The following is a 23,597-nucleotide window of genomic DNA, read 5'->3' as shown; positions in this document are numbered from 1 at the left end:
CACAATTTCTTAAAGGATTCATGTCATTATTATTCGACAAGTTTTACGCTGGCTGTCGACTACCTAACGCAACCCTCCACTTTTCTCATCTAGGACTTGGGACCTGGCAATGGCAGTGTTAAAAGGAGGACTTTAGAACTCATTTTTGATTCACTACAATAGCCTCTTTCAATCCATTTCATCTTAGAAATGGTTAGTTCTAACAAGCGGGGTAGAGTCTCTAAGGGTTAATCTTCCAGGAGTGTAAATGAAGACTTTCATACTAGAGCAAATGAGGATGCTTACTGTTGGTTTGCCTCTGCTAAAATCACTCCATCTAGGATCTTACTCCAAGATTAAATCCATTTTCAAGTTATGCCACTTTTCGCTTCAACTCAATTCACTTTTATTCTAACCTTAATCCATGCCTATCATAAGGAAACATTTCACTAGTTTTTAGCGAACATGAGTTTTAGTGAGAATTGGAGTAAGATAAGATCTTTTGTTTAAAAGAAACAGATTGAGACCACTAAGAAAGATCTAGGAACCCTTCTTTAATTAAGGACTCAAGGGATTAGAGCTCACACTTTGACCTCCAAATCTGATTATGATTGATTTGAAATCAACAAAGTTCTTAGAGGTGTTGCTCAAGTTAGTCACTTGCCTAGAGTTTATACTCCAAATCAAAATGTCAGAATTATTCAACATGTCCTTAGAACTTCAATCATTCATAAGGCTGATGATCACATAAACATTACTCCTCTTTTGTCCACTATTACCTATCTTATCATGACTAGATAGCCAATAGATGAAGCCCAACTCATTCTTGATTATTTTCATAACCATTTTGAAATTAGGCATGCATCTCATAAGAGGAAGAAGAATAATGCTTTAGGACATCTAGTGACCTATGTCTTAGAGAAGAAGTACAATATTATTCACCTTGAAATTCCACTTGAAATGCCAATCTACTTCACTAATGCTTCGTTTCGAGCACTTTTTGGGAAGAATGATGATTCAAGTGAGGATAAAGAGGGAGAAGGGGGGGCACCAACACCTGCTTAGGGATCTGACTTTCAGGAGATGATCCAATGCTTTGACCATTTAAAAAGTCATTTTGATCAACATTTTCATCAAATTTTGACTCACCTTAACCAGCAGAATGCATAGTACCAGCTCAACATGGGTTGGATTCGAGGATAGTTCAAATCTGTGAACACTAATATAGCTATGATGAATATTTATTTCTCTATCTTCAACCAGCCTCCTCCTCCAGACCAGCCTCATTCTTTTTTTTTTAAAGATGCATAAAGCAATAGCATTAAAAGGAAAAACACCTAATACAAACAAATAGCATCACATTCCTCCTTCAATAATAGAAATAAAGAAGGAGGAATATGTTCCAAACTAATATCATCCCAAGCAAAATCCCCATTAAGAACATAGTTAGCACACATGTATGCTAACTTATTGTAATCCCTACTTACATAAATGAAATAACATAATTAAATTCTTTGACAAAAGAAAAAAATTGTACATCAACCTTCAGTTTATGAAACCCCATCTTTTTTATATTATTTTGAATGATTTTAATAACATCTGCATTGTCTCCTTCAGTGATAATACCTTTGTATTGAGTGATCCAATTCTTGATACCTTTTAAAGAGAAAATATCATCCAATTCAAGCCGAGCAATATCCAAATGAATACCTTTATATCCAAAAGAAAAAAGAAACCTCCCTTTATGATCTCGGCAAATAGCTCTAATTCTAGCGTTATAAGAAGATAACAAAGAAGCATCAACGTTGATTTTGATCCAGTCGGGTGGTGGAGGATGCCAACACTTATTAAACAACTGAGAAGGTTGATTAACATCCCATAAGCCCAATTTATTTCTATTGGAAATAGAAATAGAAGTCATACCAAGAGCATTGGAATCAATATTTAAATTGATATCCTCCTTTCCTTCATGAATAAATCTATTTCTAGACTTCCAACAAAGAAACACCGAAGTATAATAAATATTATCTAGAAATGTCTTTTGGTAGCATTATACTCCAACCAACAAATTGATTCAACATAGCTATGAAAAAGAGTAATTTGAAAGCCCTATTGATTCAAAATTTTTATAATTTGAATCAATTTATCACAACTCACCGCCACATGTACAATATCTTCAATTTTCATACATGCTCTAGGACATAAGCTTCCCTCCTTTAGTCTTCTATATTCCAAGAAATGAAAAGTTGGAATAGCTTTATGATATAATCTCCACCAAAGAACTTCAATCCTTGGATTAAGATTGATTTTCTTAATCCATGTCCAATATTTTTCCATATTTGAATCATTAATCATAGCTTCAAATGATAATACTACCAATGATTTTCCAGAATTTTGAAAAATCAACTCCATTTGATCTTTGTTGGACTCCGGATCAATTTGAACTTTACAAATACTCTATAGAAGCTCCTCCCCAAACACATGCTGTAGTTTTTCCATGTCCCAACAGTCATTTCTAATAAAATAATCTATAGTTAAGTCATTGATTTGTAGATTAGCAAGGAAAGTAGGCCACTTGCATAAAGCTTTGTCTAATATCCAAACATCCTCCATGACATTCACACTTTCTCCATTGAATATTTTCCATCTTATAATTGGTTTAAGAGACTTTGCACTACTCAGTATAATTTTCCATACAATTGACATATTTTGTTTCCAATCAGGAAACCAACATGAAGTACTATACTTCGGCTTTAAGCATTTATGCAAAAAAGAGTCTTCGTCATTCATATATTTCCATGCAATTTTTTCTCTTAAAGTTTCCACCTTTCTTACACAAGAATGAAGACCATGTCCCCCTAAATGATATGGTTTGCACAAATTCTCCCAACTAACAAAATGTAAGCCATTTTCATTCTCCTTCTTGTGCCAAATAAAATCTCTACATGCTTTGTCTATTTCAGCCAAGACTCCAACCGATACCAAAGAGTGAGTGCAAAGGAAAATAGGAATTGATAAAATAATTGATCTAGCAAGAGTAAATCTCCCATAAATTTGCTCTCCAAGTATCTAATTTCCCAATAACTTTTTCCAACAAAAAATTGAAATCTGATGCCACAATTCTTCTCAAAGCAATTTTAACTCCTAAGTAGTAAAATTAATTAACATATTTGAATCCCATTACCCGAGCAATCTTCTTCTTCCTTCTTTTACTCACGGCTTTTCCAAAGAAAATAGTAGATTTATTATAAATTATTTTTTGTCCAGTCCAATTACAATAATCCAATAAAATACTCCTAATCCTCTTGGCCACCTTCAAATTAGCTTCAGAAAAAATCAAGATATCGTATGTATAAAGCAAATGAGATATCCTAGGAGCATTATGATAAATCTTAATCCCTATCTCCTTCTCTTCTTTAATTAAAGCATTAGAAATGAGTTAAGAACATAAAATAAAGAGAAAAGGAGATAAGGGACAATCTTGATGAAATCCACTGTGAGCACCGATCCAACTAGAGGATTTACCATTAATCAAAATAGAGAACCTTGGATTAAGTACACATTCCAAAATAAGCTTTGAAAAGTGTAAAGGAAAGCCAAAAATAACTCAAAATCTACTTCAAAGTTTCCCAAGACATGTTATCGTAAGCTTTCTCTATGTCTATTTTGAATGAAACCAATCCTTTTAAGGATTTGGAAAAACAGAATTTTAAGTTGTTAGATCAACTTGAACTACAAATGCACACCAAGAGGGGGGAGGTGAATTGTTATTTAAGAATTCCCTCTAAAAAATTATCATTTTGAAAAGATTTTAAATTAACAATAATGTGATAACATTAATGTTGAGAGAGTTGCTACTTAGCTTTGCATGTTTTACATTCTTGCAACTTGTATGTTTTTTATGATTCCAAATATTATTATTTTGATTATTATTTTCTCCTAACATTTTTTGGAATATTTATTTTTGCTCTTGTGTGTACTATCATTTCAGGAAAATCATACTCCAGATTGTTGAAGACTTCAAATCAAGATCAACTTAGAATGATTTATAAAATTGGAGTATGTATTTTTCATTTTATTTGAGTCTAAGAGAATGTGATTGTAATTAAGTAACTAAGCTCACACACACACCTGGGGAAGAGTTTTAAAATTCATAATTTTAAAACTGATCGTACAGTACGAACCATGTTCGTACGGGACGATCTGGTCAGTTATACTCCCAAACGAGCAATGGTACGAACAGAGAAGGAAAAAATATTTCTAAGTATAGATCATCAAGATGATTTTACCCATTCATCCTAGGATGATCTTCTCTAGATTTTTAAATTACTCTATTCGTCTAGACAATTTTACATATTCGTCCCAGGACAATCTCCTCTGGATTTATCAATTACTCTGTTCGTCCAGACAATTTTACCCATTCATCCCAAGACGATCTCCTATGGATTTGTCAATTACTCTATTCATCCAGATGATTTTACCCATTCATCCCAGGACAATCTCCTCTGGATTTTTCAATTACTCTGTTCGTCCAGACGATTTACCCATTGGTCCTAGGACAATCTCCTTAGGATTTAACAATTATTCTGTTCGTCCAGACAATTTTATATATTCATCCCAGGACGATCTTCTCTATTCTGTAAACTTTGTAGTTCATCCTACATTTTTCGTACCAATGAACTTTGGGAATAAATGTTCGTACATGATGAAACCTGTTCATATGGGACGATGATCGGGTATGTAGGCAATTTGTACCAATTTATATTGAGTTCATACGCAACAGTTTTTATACTATTCGTACATACAAAATTCAATCGTATGGGATGATCGTGAATGGTCAAAAATTGAAATTTGCAGTTTTTGGACAGTTTTTCAGGTCTTTTTTATAAAAGGTCCACTTAAGACTGTCATGCAATCTTTTTATTGCTTGCTCTTCGTGAATACTAAAGGGAATTTGAAGGAGAGAGTGAGAGAGACTATTTGAAGGAGATTTCTTACTAGTGGAGCATGAAGGGTTCACTTGATTACTCAAAGGTAAGGATCTCTAAGTGTTCTTTGTAATTTCTTCACTCTTTTCCCTTGTCCTTCTAGATTTTTTATGAGAAAATCTTTCAAGGAGATCCGGTTATCTACCGGCACTCGAGGAGTGTGAACAGCTGAAGGTTTTCTACCTACACTTAGAGAGTGTGAACAACGGAAGGTTCTTTGCCTACACTTAGAGTGTGTGAACAGCGGAAGATTCTCTGCCTACACTTGGAGAGTCTGAACAGCGAAAGGTTCTCTGTCGACGCTTGGAAGGTGTAAAAGGACAACGGTTCTCTACCGCACCGGGTAGTGGTGGAAGAGAGTTTTTGTGAAGGCTTCTCCACCTTACTGTGGGGGCAAAAGGAGAGACACTAGTGATAATAGTACAATACCTAAAGTGGGAGACTTCAGGGAGTGGATGTAGGTCGTGTTTGATCGAACCACTTTAAATCTTATGTCTTTTATTTTTCGCTGCTTTTTATTTTTATATATATTGTTATTATCTGTGGTTGAAAAATATATATTTTTTTAAATTACTCAAAAGAATTCATCGATTTTAAACTTTTAAATTTCAATTAAGAGGATAATTTTTAAATTATCAATCCTCTCCCCTCTTGGTTAGCCGTTGGGACATAAGCTTAGGTCTAACAACCTAACTCATATTTAACAAGTTTCAATAACTAATATAAACAAAATTTTGTTTTTTAATTTAAATAACACTTGCATGGAAGATTTTTTTTTTTTCAATTTTGATTTCTAAATATTTTTTTTCCTTTTTTACACAAAGACAAGATATTCTATTTATAAAAAATGAAGTACTCACAGGTCACTCATTTGCAATAAGTAAAATGTTAGAAAACATCAATATTGGAAAGTAAAGGTAAATCACAAGAACAAACACATCGAAATCAAAATTTTATAATGGTTCGGTCAACCTTGACCTACGTTCACTTCCTAAAGTCCTCCACTATGAGTATTACACTAATACTAGTAACTCTCCTTTGCCTAACAAGATGGAGAAGCCCTTACAAATCACTTTCACCTCCTCGATGCAACAGAGTAGCCAAATCCCTTTCACCTTCCCGATGCGACATAGTAGCCGAATTCTTTTCACCTTTCTTATGCGGTGAAGCAGTCGAATCCTTCCTAGGAAGAGACACTCCCAAAAGTTTCCCTCAAGCAAAGACATTAACCTTGGAGGAAGAAGGTGCAATATCATCTAGTAATAGTGTGTAGAAACCCCTCTCACACAATATCTTATCCCACAAGAATATTCTCTCTCAAGACCACACCCCTCTCTCTCTCTCTGAAGTAATTCTCTCTCTTTAAACCCTTCTTATAGAAACTCTCCCTCGGAAAAAATGGCAAACCACTTAATCACGTTAAGAGATGTTTAAATACAAAGGATTCCAAAAACCCTAATTTTTAAAGTTAGATGACTCAATTGGTACAATACAATCATGGATCATATACCATGATCTGTTCAAAATTTTACATAGTGATCATACAACATGATACTTGGATCGTACGATTTATTAGTGCATTCATCTCAAGATCGTACAGGATGTTCAAACATCATCTTTGCCAATCGTACAGTACGATTATAATCGTATGGTACGATTAGTTCAATCAATCAAGGTTTATCTAGGATGATCCCTGCGAAGATCAAATTTCATCTCTCCCAATTGTCTAATACAATCTACATCCTACGGTACGACTTTCATTTAATTAACTAATCATAAAAATTAGTTTAAGTAATATTTTAAATATTGTACAGTATTAAATGGTTTGAACAATATGACTAGTTCAAAATTTAAAAATTAATATATTTACCTAAATCTGATTGGTGGCTAATAATTATATTTTAAATATATCACCGTATATAGTCTAATTTGTACAATATGATCAATTCAAAAATATCAATTACTAAATTAGCCACTTTAATTGATTTTCTAAATAACTTATTGTACAAAACGATGAGGATTGTATAAAATCAAAATTTATTTTCTCAGTACCCGTTTGTGTGTGTGCATGGTCGCCAAGTTAGCATACACCCTTAAATGACTTTGACTTAAGAAATATAAAAATAAAGAAATAAAAATTACAGACATGTAAATATCATTCTATTCTACCAAGTCTTGAGCCCTTAAACTTCATTACACGGCGTGTGATGTATTTGAAATATTAGTACATACAAAAGTACATATACAATATAGGTATTAGGAGAAATAAAGAGATAACAATTATATTTGTTATCATCAAAGTTTAGGATCCCAGATTGTGCCAATTTCCCTTTTTTATGATGACAACTATTAATGATAGAATTTTTAAGTTAGATGCATATTCTCTTAATCTCCCCCTCAGTAAGTGAATCATTTTAAAATTAAGGGATTTTTTTTTCTTTTTTTAATTAAAAATTTAAATGATCTACAATATGATAAAAATCAAAATTAAGCAGATTCAATTAATTAATCATCTTATTAAATTAGGCAATATTTTAAACATTGTGTACATTATAAATAGAACAAAATTAAAATTTAAATTTTTGGCTAATTTAATTAATGGTAGGATTTTTTATTACACTTGATTGTCCAGTACGATGTGGGGTCGTACTATACAATTAGTTATACTTTAAAATATATTTTTTCAATTAAATAAATTATTTTAATTAATTTTTATAGCAATAGATCATACAACATGATCAAATTTGTATTTTATGAATTATAAAAAAATTAAAATATTTATAATTTTTATTTTCATTCACCCTCTGTGTGTGTGCATGTTGCTAAACTACTAAATAACAACATAAGCTATAAAGAAAGGCCCAAACAAGTATTGATGCTACACAATTAAAAAATAAACTATAAAACCAATAACATCCTAAATAAATGATACAATCAATAACATCTTACTCGTCCTTTTGACATCACTAAAAAGAAGAATTATAAACTAACAATAATAAAAATAATAACACTACAAGAAACCTAGGTGAGAATGAAGGGAAATAATGGAATTTGAGAATTGAAGAGAATTTAAAAGGTGCTTTGAGAATTAGAGTTTCTGAACTGGCAGATTTTCTACTATTAGAAGAAGAAAAATGTCATTCCCTAACCATTCCTCTTGAACCCTTATTTATAGGGTCATGGGAGCTACAGAAAAGGCCACATAAAGAAAAAGTAAAATATATATAACGCTACACAATCTTGGAATACAACGCCACATAATGCTCTGGATATATATCACTAGCAATCTGCAATGAGCCTTGAATTAACACGAGGGAATGGGGTGAGCAAAGTGAGATAAGTAAGGGATTGAGTTATGGTAATCGTTGCTAGGGTGAGTATGGAGCCCTAGGTAGGCATTTTCCTTTAGTTGAGATTGGATGGATGGTGGCTACTGTAAGAGAGAGTGAGTGGTTAATAGTGGAATCAGGGCATCTAGTTGACATTGAGCTGCTGATTTGATGGGGAGCTTTTGAGTTGGCTTGTATGAGGTGAGTTTTCCTATAGACTTATGTGAGTGATGTCTGTTGACTTGGTTGGTGAATCCTGCTGTGAGCTCCAAGTGAATGTCCGCCTTATGCAAGTTTCTCCTATAATTCCCCCTTCAAGGGAAAGTTCCCCTATCATGACCTACCAGATATATGTTAAATACCTATGAAGGTATATTCAATTATGTAATAGGAGGAAAATTATGTAAAGTAATGTAGTGTTTGAAAATATTTTTTGTGATATTTAGTTGAATATTATAAAAAATAAAAAAAAAGATTAATTTTTTGTGTTTGATTTTAAATAAAATTAATTCATAGTACAATATGATTGTGATATCAACGGGGAGGCCATTCACCCACGATGGCGATAGGACATGGCTAATGGCACAAGTGAGCGGATAATCGTAGTAGAAAGTGATGCAAGGGGTGGCCAATAGAAGATGGTGAATGACAGTCGCTAGAGAGCAATAATAGCGATATATTTAGAATTAACCTATAGAGTATGACATCCAATAAATTGAGATTCAATTGAAAAAAAAATTCAAATATACAATTATTTTAATGATATTTACTTTTCTTTCAGTCATATATAAAAAATTTAAAAATTCCCGTGCATTTAATTTACTTAGAACCTTAAGAGTAAGTTGTTTAACATTTTCTTTTAAAAAAAGACATTTACATGAGCTTGAAAATATAAAAACAAGGGTTTTAGCAGCAAGCCCGGTGAGAGCGCAGTGACGCGTCCGTTGTCCAGTTATGAGTGAACCCGTGAGGCTACGCGTGGTGTTCGAGGACGCCGGTCTCCTGCGTGGATCGCAGAGGCGGCGAGGGCTTCAGAGGTGCTGGCTCCAACTCCGACCTGGTATTGACACCATTGCCGACCTTGCTGCACACCTCCATGTGACCTTCGGTCTCCAAAACTCCTGCCCTCACGGGCTCATTATCTCTGTAAGCAAGCGATCTCCCGCTTCTTTCTCTGTTTTGAGTTTCTTTCGTTCTTTGTTCTAATATTGTTCATATATTTGATGAGGGAAATACGAGGTGACACAATGTGATTTGACGTTGGATTTTAGTGGATATCATTCAGCGAGATTGAGGCCATATTCTCACATGTCTAGTTGACGTTGTTATGCATTTGTACACGATAGCAGAAAACAAATTGCTGAATATTGAACTTGAACTCAAGAGCTGTTTCTAATTCTAAGTATATATTTAAGTAATGGAATGTTAACTAAGTTCTATAACTAGCTCAAGATTTATTCTGATTTCTAGCATATTTTTCCTCGTGAAGTGTGTTCAGCATTATGGGTCTGAGGAATGAAAAAGAGATAGATGGTGCTACTGCTCTAAAACTAATCACAGGTGAGGCTTTCTGGATTTACCGAGCCTAATAAAAATGTTACTCTGAATGAATGGCACACAGAAGAAGAAATAAGAGTAATTTGACCCATTTTGTCATTGTCAATGATGATGTTGTTATGTTCCTTGACATGCTCGTACTGTGCAAATTCATACCGAGCATGGCTAGCGAAATGAAAGAGATTTGACATGGACATGTGTCTAATTGATCAGTGATATCTAAATTCAATTCACATTTCAGAAATTAAGTTTGTGGGCTCTTATCACTAATTCTCCTGTCTATTTACACCGAAAAAGCAATCTAAATTACAGATAAAAAGGATTCAGCACCTTGCAATGACTTTGATGATCTGTTTGTAAATGTATTTTATGATTTTTTCACCAATTGAGTTTGAGTTTTAATGATCTACAAAGTTAGAGACTGGTTGATAGCAATAGTGTATGTGACTGATCAGCTATGTTGCACCTATACGGATACGGCGACACAGATACGACACATTACGAATATGGGACACGTCAAGTCTTAAAAATACAGGATACAGATACGGCACGGATACGATATTATAATATATAAATCATACATAAAAATTAAGAAATTGTTTAAAGTGTAATATTTGAAATGACAAAAAAATTGAAAGCAACATCATTTGTAGCATTGTATCTTATAATATGAAAATAAAAGTAAGCATTAAATATTTAAATATTTAGTACAAAAACAAAAACAAAAACATAAATTGTCCAGCATATGAAGTTTCAACTATTCAATAGAAGGAATGGTAAGATTATCTTCTTCAGTGGTTTGTCTTTGAATTTCTATATCATCTTCAATAAATATCATAACTTCCAATTCAGGCTCATCAAGTGAAAGATTAGCAATTTCTAATATTCCATTATGCTTAAGAGATTCAAATTCATCTCCAGCAACATCGCACATCCTGTTGTCTCCATCCATGTAAGTTTGAGTTTTCCTTGAGAGAAGCCGAAGGTTTGTATGCACATAAATTAAATCTTCAGCCGTTGTGGAGTAATTTTATTTCTCTTCATTGATTGGATGAATGAGTATATGCTCTAATTTTTTTCACAACAAGATGATGATGAAACTTGGCCAAACAATTTTATGGCTATTGTTTCAAGTAGAGGTGCTGAAGCTCCATGTATAATCCACCATATTTTCAGATCAATTCTTCACCTATCACGCAATGACTCTTGGTCACCAAAGTCCTCTAAATAACCAAAAAAATTAGCAAGATCAATATTGACACTTCTTCTCACCTCCTCATTTAAAAAATAACGCTTCAAACATGTCTTCCTCATATTTGAAAATTCTAAATCTTTCTGTGGAGAAATTCTTTGAGGATCCTCTTAAAGCCATTCTTTAGTTGAATATTTTCAAATAACATTAAAAACAAATGATGAAAAAATGTTAAAATTATTACTAAACAATAAATTATGAATTAATAATAAAAAAATGTTGAAATTTACTTAGGATTTAGTGAGTGAGCTAAGCAATATAAGTGTGTATTACTTTTGCTCCACCTATTTTCTAGAATATTATAAATAACATCCCAAAATCTTGAGTCTTCGTGAAGTGTCTTCCTCTCATTTTTATATAATTTCTTTTATTTTGGCTAGCATTGAATCCCACATCTCATAAATGAGATGTAAACAAGACTTTTCTATATCAGCTACTCTCAACATCTCATAAATTGGATATGTGAAATTTAAGATGTTTTCAATCTCATCCCACCATAAATCATCTAAAAGCTTCTCCTTTACATACATAGTCTTTCCAACACCATCTTTCCTATAACAAGACCATTTGTCACTGATCACCATTGCTTGAAAAACATTTTTTTATTTTTTTGAATCTTCTCAACATCACTATAACTGAGGCAAATCGAATTTCAGCAACTACAAGCATCTTCAAATTAGAGAAATCATTGAACATAGAGAGTCTCATGGAGTGATTCATAATAAAATTCCTATACAACTTCATGTCTAGCAATTACTGTGATCCAATGACATTCATTGTAGGTGATTTTGTTTGACTCGATATTCTTAGCTTCACAAATATTCTTTAATGCAAGATTAAGCGTATGTACAACACATGATATCCAAAAAAAATAAGGATAGACTTGCTCTACAAGTACAAATGCAGCTCTACAAATAAGTGCATTATCAGTAATGACCTGGATGATGTTTGAAGGTCCCACCATCATGATATTTCTTTGATTAAATTAGAAATGAAGAACTTATTCTTGTACTGTCCTTCACAGTTTATAACTTTGATAAACATAGGATAGCTCTTTGTTACAATCATGAAGTTGATAAGTGGTCTTATTTGTGGATCTGTCCACCCATCACAAATCAAAGTAACTCATTTTTCCTTCCAAACTCCTCTAGTAGGCTCGAGCAACTTCTCAATATTATCACTCACTCTTTACAACAATTTCATTCTAATGGTATTATATCCTGGTGGCACGTATCCCGCATGATTGTTATTGCATGTATATGTAAAGACATTTTTGTAATGTGAATTCTTTGCTAGGTTAAAAGGAAGTTCAGCTGAGTAAAACATTTTAGCTATTTCCTCATCTAGTTGTTCTCTCATTTGTAAATTAAATGCTTTCTTCAAAGCACTATCTACATGTTTTTTCTTTTTGGTTCATATCCCTCCATCCGGAAAGGCCATTTGTTTACAGTACTTTCATCACTTCTAATTGAAGAAAATGATGAAGGATATGAAACCTGGGTGCTTGAAAGTGGAATATGTTTTGGAAGCTCTTTTTTACTCCTTTGCTCAGCTTCACTGATTTTTCTTTATAATTCAGCCATGTGTGATGAGCTTATCTTCGGGCATATTTTAATTTTATTACCACTAATTTTCAACAAATGAACTCTCTCTATAATATAATCATTTGTATGTGACATTACAATAATTGCATTTGAATGTAATATTGCCACCCCTTCTGATGTTTTACCTATTTTTGTCACATAACCCTATAGATGTTTGTTATCTTCAGTATTGGTTTATGATGGACCTTCATTAGAATCAATTTCTATGCCACTAGAGCTCATTATCCTATGAAGGATCAACACAAATTATACCACATGAATTTAAAACATGAAATTTTTTAAGTAAAAGTATAGATATGTCGCAGATATGCTGGGGGTCCAAAGGGGAGCTGCCCCTTGGCCGTGTTCGACCTGCCCGATCAGGTCGTAGGGTGAAGGGTTGTTTTAAAGCTTTCTCTAGCTTCTCAGTGCTACTTGGTACCATTCGGTACCCTCGTTATCGAGCGGTATCGAACATTGATACTGAGCATGGTATCGAGCGTTGCGGAGAAGTAATGAGCGGTATCAAGTTCCGGTACCGAGCGGTACCAAGTTCTGGTACCGAGCAGTACCGAGTTTCGGTATCGAGCCTACGATGAAGAAAACGAAGAAAAGGACCCTTCACTGCTCGCGTCGCCTTCACTGTTCGCATCGTCGAGCTGCTTCGTCGACGAAGGATGATTCTGTCGACTTTAATGCTCGTGTCGTCGAGCCTCTTTGTCGATGAAAGATGATCTTGTCCTCTTCTATGCTCACGTCGTCAAGTCGCTCCTTCGAATATAACGAAGAAGACGAAAGCCTGTGCAGAAACGAAAAATCTAGCTCGCTGAAATGTTTAAGCCTCATAAATGAATAAGGATATTGAGCGGATAGCTGAAATGAATAGGGCAAACTGTGCCTCCTTTTTTTTCGTTTATTTAATAGGACACACGTATCCGATACGTGTGTCTAGTCAAATTTAAATAATATTTTAATTGGACACGACAAAGCCGTATCTGACACGTATCCGTGCCGTATCAGAGCCATATCCATATCCGACACATATCCGATACAACATGCCTCGTAAATAGGAGTATTCGTGCTACATAGCTGATCAACTTATATTTTATAGTTCCATATAATGCCTGATGGACTTCATGGTGTGTACGGACTAAAACACATTCTACATATTTTCTAGGCTTTATAGACCATGGACTAAAAAACATTCTACATATTTTCTGGGCTTTATAGACCATAACATTTTAGCCCTTTCCATGCTTGCATTTCCTACAGCCTCATGGAGTGAGATATCCAATGCATGAAAAAGGGAAAATTGTTATACTAAAAGAGAGTTTTGATATAGCTTCCACTGAGAAGGGAGGGAGGGATTTTGAGGGAGTGTGGGGTAGTTGAGAAAGAAGTGCATTCTTAGTTCTCAATATAAAACTTAGGCTGCACTGGTTTCTTGACATGGCATTATGCTACATAGATTAATAGACTTCAACCTTAGTTTCTGGCAACCCAAGTGTATTTCCTTCCATTTAAAGGACAAAAAATGGTTTTCTAGTTTTTCCTTTAAAAAAATTTACATACAAACATAAACAAACTAGTTATAGATTCTCATTTCCTTTTATTTGGATTTACATCCTAATCAGAGTTGATACAATTTTCCAAAAAATATTTGATTTTGAAAGTTTGTCTTTAGAGATCCCTTGTCTTAAAATGGAAGTGCTTTTTCTCATTGTTTTTGGTAGTTTATAATAGAAAATTAATAGTCCTAGCTAATTATGTTTGATTATAGTTCAGAGAAAGTGCCTCTCAAACTAAAGTGAAAATTTTATAAGATGGTGGTGAGATCACTAATGCTTTATGGCACAAAATGTTAACCAATAAAAGAGAAGCATAAAAAATAAGTTAAGTGTTGTAGAGATGAGGATGGTCAGGTGGATGAGTGGCTTTACTCTTAGAGATAGAATGCAAAATGAGTATATACATGAAAATGTTAGAGTAGCTCCAGTGGCAGATAATATTTTAGAGAGTCATCTTAGATGGTTTGGTCACATAAAATGTTGGCCTTCCGATGACCCAGTTAGGAGAGTAGATGTTTTAGATTTGGCTCATGTTAGGAAAGGTAGAGTAGACCTAAAAAACATGGTTAGAAAATATTAGAATTGACCTTTTTTATTAGTTGTGAGAATTTGACTCTTAACGGGAAACATTGGTGAAAAAAGATTCATGTAGCTGACCCCACATGGTGAGATAAAGGCTTGATGTTGTTGCATTGTGTAGTTCAAAGAAAAAAATTGGCTCTAGGGTTAGTTAATTTGTTTTCAAAACCAAAAATACCGAATTTGAAACCTGCAGGGTATAATTCCTCAAAATAACACTATACTTGAGCTTGCATCACAAGTCCATTATTATGTAAATACATTTTAGTAATAAACCTTTGATTGTCATTCCATGCAAATAATGCATTTGTAAAGGGTTAGATGCTAAATGACATGTTATTCCAATTTAGGAAAAACAATTCCGAGTATTTTGCATTTATGAGAAGAAATAAATTGAGAGGACCGTTATAATATTTTCTGCTTAGTTTTTCAATTTTTAACTTCACATATTTAAGCCTATGTCACGTTTGTCTTCCCAGATTAGATTAATCTCTTAACAGAAAAGCAAGCATAACTTGAATCAATACTTCACTGTAAATAATAAAAATTTGCTCTTTATGTTTCATTCACTGATTCACTTTACTGCTCAGTTTGACAAAGAGCTGTTAAATTGAGTTTTATGTGTTTGCTAATGTTAAGATGGTGTTGTTGCTACGTGGTCTTTTCACAAAAAGCCATATGCTGCTTACCAAATGACATCTCTGTGTTTAATACTTGTTACTTGGTCTTTTTCACAAATTATGCAAACAAAAAATCTAGTTAGATTCTATGATTGCTTATGATACCTTTTACATTTTGCTAATGTTAAGATGGCTCTGATTTGCAATGTTTTCATTTTTTATCACGATCTTTGCAATTTTTGTCTTGAATTACATGGGCTATTTTCTTTTTGTTGATAACAAGAGTATTGCTATTGGTAATCTTCATGGCTTTGTAAATTACAATTTATTGGTGAGATTTGAAAATCCTGTACGAGTAAATAGGTATTATATTCTTAAAACATGGTTTATTTGTTGGAGTTTTTTTTATTTTGTTTTTTTGAACAATTCACTTTAGTTACACAACGAGCTTGGAGTTTGTATTCAATCTATTTGATACAGCTTTTCAACCTTTTCCTTGCAGATGGATGGTTTTGTTTTGCCATTGTTCGAATCAACATGCATTCTTAAGGATGAGGACATAATCATGTCAGCTTTGCTCTTACCTTTCTCCTTTGTGGAAGTGCCATAACAGTTTTATATACATGCATTAGAACCATTAGCATATTATATGTAGGAATCGTGATTTCATATAAAAATGCTCTACGTTTTCTGTGTTAATCAAATTTTGTATGTAGGAATAGCTTGTGATTTTATATTTTTATTTATATTAGAAGATAATTAAATTTCTTGAATCTTAAATTTGCTAACGTTTTTTAGGATAACTACCACACATGCCTTTACATTTGGATTGCGCTTCATGTAGGTCTACACTTTTGAAAACCTTCAACTTTTACCCCAAATACCTTTTGAGATTTCATGATGACTTCCTACTTGAGGTCTTCACATAGGTCTATTTCTACTAATGATGATAAATATTTGTTAATTTAGTTGATGCCACATTTTTTTATAAAAGCTGAATGAAATTTATGTCTCATGGCCAAAGTGTCCTTCATCTATGTTTCACCGATACGGATACGGTGACACGGATACGACATGATGTCAATTCTTAAAAATATAGATATGGGTACGGTTCAGACATGACATTATAATTTATAAATCATACATTAAAATTATGAAAGCAAGCAAAGCATAATATTTGAAATGACAAAAGAAGAAGAAGAAAGCAACATCATTTGTAGCCTTGTAGCTTATAATATCAAAATTAAAATAAGCATTAAATGTCTAGTATAACAACAAAAATAAAAACATAAATTGTCTAGCATATGATGTTTTAACTATTCTATAAAAGGAATGATAGTATCTTCAGTGGTTTGTCTTTGAACATCTATATCATCTTCAATAAATATCATATCTTCCAACTCAGGCTCATCAATTGAAAGATTAGCAATTTCTAATATTCCCATATCATCAAGAGATTTAAATTCATCTCAAGCAACATCCTACATTCTATTATCTCCTTCCATATAAGTTGGAGTTTTCCTTGATTGAATCCATGTATGCTGGTATTTGGGGCATAAATTATGTAACATGGTTACAAGCATCTATCCTTGCATGATGTCAAGTATATTTTTAACACTAAAGTCCAATGTAGACAAATCTATTACCATTGGTCATGGTTCTTTTTAAGTGAAGAAAGAAATAGACTAAAAAAAAGACTTACATACATTGCATATTTTTTAAAACACTAATGAAAGTACCTCACAAATCTTTGACAATAACGCATTGAGTACATAATTTGTTGGAATATAAGAGAGCTATTACTTCACCTTTCAAAAAAAAAGTAATAAAAAAAGACCATGTGACAATACTTTAATCCCTTAAACCCACTAAGAAGCTAGCATTTCTATCAAAATTGTAACCTCATATTGTTAGTTAATTTGTTCATTAAGGAGACCAAGAGCATGTGTATAGTTCAACACCTTTTGCATTAAATACCTTCATGAAAAAAAAGGGGAAATCCTTCTTTCTCTTGACCTCAAAAGTAATTGAATGGCATAATGAAGTTACTGATTTTTTTTTTGTAATTTTGTAAAGCAAAGCAAAGTACGATGGAGAAATAAGAAGAAAGGAAGAGAAAAAAAAGAAGAAGAAATGGAGGATAAGACAAGGAAGAAGAAGAAGAAGAAGAAGAGAAAGATGGAGGAGGAGACAAGGAAGAAGAAGAGGAAGAAGTGAGGGAAGAAGATGAAGAAGAAGAGGAAGAAGAAAGAAATTTCACTTTAAGAGCAAGGAAGGGCGAGGGCTTGGCTTCAACTGCTGTCCATGCGAGCGAGGCGACGAGACAAGCTCAATCTGGAGCTTCTCGCATGAGAGGAGTTGACCTCTTGCTGTTAGGTTGACCGAAGAAGGGGACACGGGCTTCGGCTTTGGGTTCGGAAGAGAGGCACTACTGGAGCTGGAGCTTCCGCCTCTATGTCGTTCGAACCAGGGGAAGACGGGAGCACTTTTGGACCAAGAGTGTCTCGCAAATAGAGAATAACAAGAGGAAGGAGGTCATCTTCTCCAAGTCTTGCGTGGTATAGACAATGGTGGGACGAGAGATTAGGAGGTAGGGGCTTTGGCTAGGGCTTTGTTTGGGTAGGCTCTTGTGCGATCTCAAGGGAAGGGAGGAGAGGGCTGTAACATGCGACCGCAAAAGGTAAAATGAAATGCCCTAACTTGTGATCGCAGTAATATTATACGGGCTTTAGCGGTTCACGCGCCGCATTTTTTTTTAATTAGGACACGTATCTGATACGCGTGTCCTTTTTAAATTTAATATTTTTTTAATCGGATATGTCATTGCCATATCTGACACATATCGGTGCCGTATCGGATGCATATCCATGTTCGACACGAATCCGATACAATACGCCTTCGTAAATAGGTGTATTGGTGCAACATGACTCTTCATCCTCTTGATTCTTCTTTTGTTCTTAGGTTAGCTCAATTTTTGATGATCTTGCTGAGCTCTGCCACTTAACAATGGAGTCCAAAAGAGCTATTTCAATCTCAAAATCGGAGATGAGATTTTGGAGATTCTAAACCTAAGCTTCTTTTTATGGGTAAGGTTGAGCTAAATTTTGTTAATGTTTGAGAAGTAGAACTAGAATAAGAGAGGTGGAGTTGGCTGGAAAGGGAGAGGATTATTGCTTTTGGTGATGAGGTGTGCTGGTATCACTATAGGATATGAAATCACTATATTGTCGGAGATGGTCAAAATTAGGAGTGGCAGATGTGGAGGGGTGATTTTTGTATAAAAAGAAGAATAGGTTGGAAATGAAGGAATCATTAGGGTTTTTGTCTCTCATTACTCAATTGCTCTTTTCTACATAATTAAAGTGAAGCGCGATAGAAACATTTGACTGGAAGGTTTTAAAAAATTGGACCTATTTAAGTGTGATTCAAACATGAGGTATATTTACCCTTTCTTTTCTTTTATTTAATTTTATGTGGAAGATTGATGAAACATATCCTTTTTATGTTATAAATTTCAATTTTTCTTCATCGATTTTGAGCTATTTAGTTGCAAATTTATTATTTTTACTATTAGTATAAAGTTGGTTGATCCATTTCTGCTGAACTTGTGACATGCAAAATTTTTTTGCTAGTGATAAACATGGAGCATAGGTTGTGTTGAATTCCATTTTGTTCGGTTGATGATGCCTAATCATATTTTATGTTACCTGTAGGTTGATAGCTGTAAGATGAATGCAATAAAATCTGAGCGTGAGGAAAGAAGAGAGGAGGTAGATTTGAGAGAGAGAGATTTCAAAATTTTTATTATCCAAGCCACATATACAAGAATGGTGGAAGTATGAGCTCTGCACTAGAGCTTGAGCCGTGTAAGAAAAATAATACAATGGTTTGTACATCTCTTTCTCTCCCTTCGAGAGTACCAATTCTTAACCTCTCTGTTTTTTGGCATATGTTCTTTAAAGTCTCTACTCCTCCCTTTCCTTCTTCTCCCTCCACTCTTTTATAGGGTTCAGAAGAATGTAGGAGTTACATCCTGATATGTAGTTGTTCCATCGATCTGTAGTAATAACTTGTTGGTGCCAAGTTAGTTGGTGGTTAAATAAGGTGTGTCATATAGGATTGAATGCAGACGCGAAGGGGGCGAGTGTCATCTAACTATTGTCGGTGAGAGATGACAGGGCGATCTGGGTCACCTTGTTGAGGTAAAAAGGGCGAGCAACATCTAAGTTTAATCTCCAGGTGTATATGAGAGGGAAAGTTTTGAGAGGGATAGTGTCCTGGCGGCTCCTTGACATATTGAGCATGAGAGACATAGCTCTGGCTTAGATGGATAAAGATTTGCCTTGCTAAGAGAGGAACTTCTGAGTTTGCCTTTCCCCAACGAGGAGGGCGATTGCCTAGAGGATGTGATTAGTCCCATTCTGCCGTGCTCCAGTTTTAAGCTCCTTCCATCTCCTGAGCTAGTCCCTCGAACGAGCTGTGCCGAGGAAGGAGTATATCCTCCTTTGCTTGACCCAATTATAACTTGCAAGAAACCGACGAACGAGTATCTAAACAGGTAATCTTGGGTGTACATTTAGTTCTTCGATTTATGCGATCCTTTTAACTTCAGATGTAGAAAAGGTTGGATAAATGAAAAATCAGAAAATAAAGCATGAGTAAATGCAAATTTACTGTCTTGAATCTTTTATGAATTTCGAGGTTCATGTTTGCATGGAGATTGAACGGCCTTATGGTTTCTTTATAAATATCAATTTTGGGTTTGATGCAAATATGCCATTACTTTCATTTGAAAGCCTTGCTTAGTTTTGACGGGTTGGATCCTTCCGTTTGTCAAGCTTTCCGAAGAGCTGCCTACAAGAAAGTGCATATGTTCTTTGGGATGGAAGATGCAAATACGGATGGGGCTATGCTGAGTAGGCTTGATATTGGAGAAGAAGGATGAATGTCCATGGTCTCAGCCGATCTGATGCTGTTTCTCTGTTGAAGAGAAAGCTAGTTGATGGTGGGGAGCCAATTGTCATTGTAGATGATCAGTCATCTGGTTTTGCTGTGAGGATGAAGAAGGCGACTGCTCCTATTATCCTCGTAGTGGGTGCTGTGATTGGAGGATTTGAAGGTATGGAGGCTGAAGGGAATTGTCCTTTTTTCCCTAGGAGCGCTCAAGTAAGCGCAAATGAAGTTCTTTGGCAGGAGGCGAGTATGCATGAGCATGAGATAGTTGCTGAGCGGACTGTCGTTGTTGCTGAGAGGGCTGTCGATATGACTCTTGAGCAGCCATTGGCCTCTTTCTAATATACTCTATTTACTGATCCTGCCCTTCCCCCGGGTAGATTTTGATGGACGAAATTTTTGGAAGGTTGACGACTCTGGAGTTTTCAGCCAAGAACAAGGTTGTAGGTGAGCTTGGTGTTGTTGAAGGTGAGGTTGCTGTTGCAAGAGTTTTGGCGTGAGAGAGATCACCTCTTTGAAAGAGTAGGTGGCAAACATATGGGCTCGATGGAGGCCTAGTTGCGAGCATTGCTTAGTCAAACTAAGCATGAAGGTTTTTACTAGGATGTTCAATATATCATGGAGTACCTTGATATGATGCATGAATTGACACCGAGTAATGGAGAAGGAACTTGTACTGGAGCATGCGCGTTGTGGTCACCATATTAGCTGATTTATTTCATTTTTATAGTTGTATTTGTCACCGAGCTCGGATGTATCGGTTCATATATGAATAAAATTCTCGATTTATGAGAAAAATTAAAAATTGTTATGTCAAATAGAATGAAGAGGTTTTCGTGCCACGAATTCCGAGAGAGGCTACAACGACTATTGGGAACGGGTGCTCACGGTTCTCTGGATCCCATAATGATGAGAGGGAAGGGTGAGATATTCCCGCATTAACTTTAATTTGAGGACTCTTGGAATCTTGTGCATTAGGTTCTCAACTATAAGTAAAATCGGTGGGACATGTAAGACGGATCTCTACTTTGTCTCTTCTATTTCTTCCCATCTTTGGTCTTTGAGCATCAAAATTTTTGGATTATATAGGTGTGCGAGTATGTTTCTTTTTGAGAAGAACTTATCTAAGGCTTGATTGACTGAGGAATATGCCGAGTATGTGTTCAAGGCATTCAATTTCTCCCATATTGATTTTGTCCTTAGAATGGGGACTGAAGAAGAGCAAATTAACTCTACTCTGGACAGGGAGTTGGTCGTTCCCGTCGATCATCAGAAGCTGGGGATGCGGTTCCCTTTATGCGTAGAGTTGGAGGAAGTTCTAAAATTTTATGGCGCAGTTTTTACCCAACTGTTACTGAATTTGGTGGCGGCAGTGGTTTCCTTTGCTTCTCTGTTGCGGGGGCAGGGCTTGCCATGGTCATTGAATGTTGTCGGATATGTGTTTTTGGAGAAGGCTTCCTAGATTATTTTATTCAGTTCAAACACACGGTGGGTTGGACGAGTGGCCTGGTGATTAAGGTGCGTGACTAGAAGAAGAAATTCGTTGTTGTTCTGTGTTCTTTTGTTTAGAGGGAGATGACTGTTCCTGTCCCATTACTGAGGAAACAATTGGCCCCTCCGGAGTCAACTACGGATGAGATGGCGCTGTTGGCGGTGGTGAAGAATGAATTGCTGGCTTATCAGAATATCTTTAAGAATTTTTACATTAAGTGGCTTGTCTGCCTTGATGCTTTGATCTTGTCCTGATTTTCTACTAGTTTCCTTGTAGGGAATTTCATAGGTTGTATGTTCTTAATGAGTATAACACAGCTGTTTTATGCGACAGAGATGGCTACGAAGCCGTGAGAAAGAGCTTCTCGTTTTGGAGAGGGGCTCGTCCAGAGATTCGTTTGAAGAAATGGATAGATGCTGGAGCCTACTCGAGTTCTAAGGCGTTGATGGCTAAGAAACCGCGCGTGGTTGAGGCGTGGGAGTGATCCTACTTTCCATAGTAGACCTACCTGGCATGAATTCAAACTGATTTTTAAAAACATTAGTATCACGTCATAATCTATGCTCAATTACTCTCTCCCATAGTTATAATGTATGACACATTAACATAATTCCTCTATAATTTTCAGACTTTTGTGCATCACCTTTATTCTTAAAATAAGAACCAACACTCCACTCATTTGACATCTTTTTAATCTTCATAGTAATATTAATTTTTTTAAGTACATAAATTCTTTGATTTCCTATGCATCTTCACACCTCTATTGAAATATCATTAGGTACTATTAGTTTTTCACACTTCATTTTGTTTTGAAGCATCTCCAACTTTGTTTTTAATAATATGATGATAAAAATTAATTTTTTTATTTTCATTTGATGTGCTAAGGTAATTAAAGTCATTCGAATTTTCATAATATTCATTTAAAAGCTTATTGAAATATCTCATTTACTTATGTTGAATATCCTCTTATAAGATCATAATTTTTCATTTTCAGCCTTAATACATTTTATCTGATCTAAATCCTTCTCCTAGTTCTTTGCTTGGTTAAGTTATCTTATATCATTGGCTCTCCTTAATATCTAATAAATTATATAAATCACTAAAACAAAATTCTCTGTATTGCAAATTATTTTCTTACTCTTCACAGGTCCCTCTACATCTTTCCCAAATTTTTAAGCTTTTACATTTAAATAAATTTTTTTAACTTTTTCTTTTTACTTTTTTCTTTTATATTTTGATTCTACCATTATCTATTTTTACTATTATTAGCTCTTTCTTTTGATACTCCTAGCATATACTTTACATATTATTTTAATATTACTAACTACTTTTTTTTACATAACAACTTTCTTATGAATAACTCAAATATATTGCTGTCTATACATTGGCATCCCACTCCCCCCAGATGGATAAAAATTAATGTTGATGCTGCTATCAAAAAGAACAATGTAGTTGGTATTGGTGGTGTGGCTAGAGACGGCACTGACAGATTTCTGCTAGGATTCGATTATCAGCTTTTGCACTGGGATTCGGCTCATTTGGAAATGCTTGCGGTATTGTACCTGAAGAATGTGATCCAAGAATGGATGTTTGAAGCACAAGGGGTTATCATAGAAGGAGACAACTTCAACAACAACAACAACAACATCAAGCCTTTATCCCACTACGTGGGGTCGGCTACATGAATCTTTTTTCTC

At 34.7% G+C, this 23,597-nt stretch overlaps 1 protein-coding gene across 2 annotated transcripts in view; it reads left to right on the top strand.

The window, feature by feature from the left end:
- Positions 1-9,203: 9,203 nt before the first annotated feature.
- Positions 9,204-23,597, top strand: part of LOC110112752 (coilin) — a 145,426-nt gene continuing 131,032 nt past the window's right edge. Inside the window, exons 1-2 of one of the 2 annotated variants that reach the window (XM_020845065.2) lie at positions 9,204-9,442; positions 15,958-16,022. In XM_020845065.2, coding sequence (XP_020700724.1) covers positions 9,251-9,442; positions 15,958-16,022 — 257 coding nt within the window. In that variant the 5' untranslated portion in view covers positions 9,204-9,250. Of the gene's footprint in view, positions 9,443-15,957; positions 16,023-19,168; positions 19,342-23,597 lie in introns of those variants that run through there. The other variant, XM_028692638.1, reaches the window with a different exon arrangement.

Source organism: Dendrobium catenatum, unplaced genomic scaffold (genome assembly GCF_001605985.2).
Source record: "Dendrobium catenatum unplaced genomic scaffold, ASM160598v2 original_scaffold_246180, whole genome shotgun sequence".
NCBI classification, from domain to species: domain Eukaryota; kingdom Viridiplantae; phylum Streptophyta; class Magnoliopsida; order Asparagales; family Orchidaceae; genus Dendrobium; species Dendrobium catenatum.
Note: the sequence above shows the minus strand (reverse complement) of the source record. Positions and strands in the feature narration are given on the sequence as shown.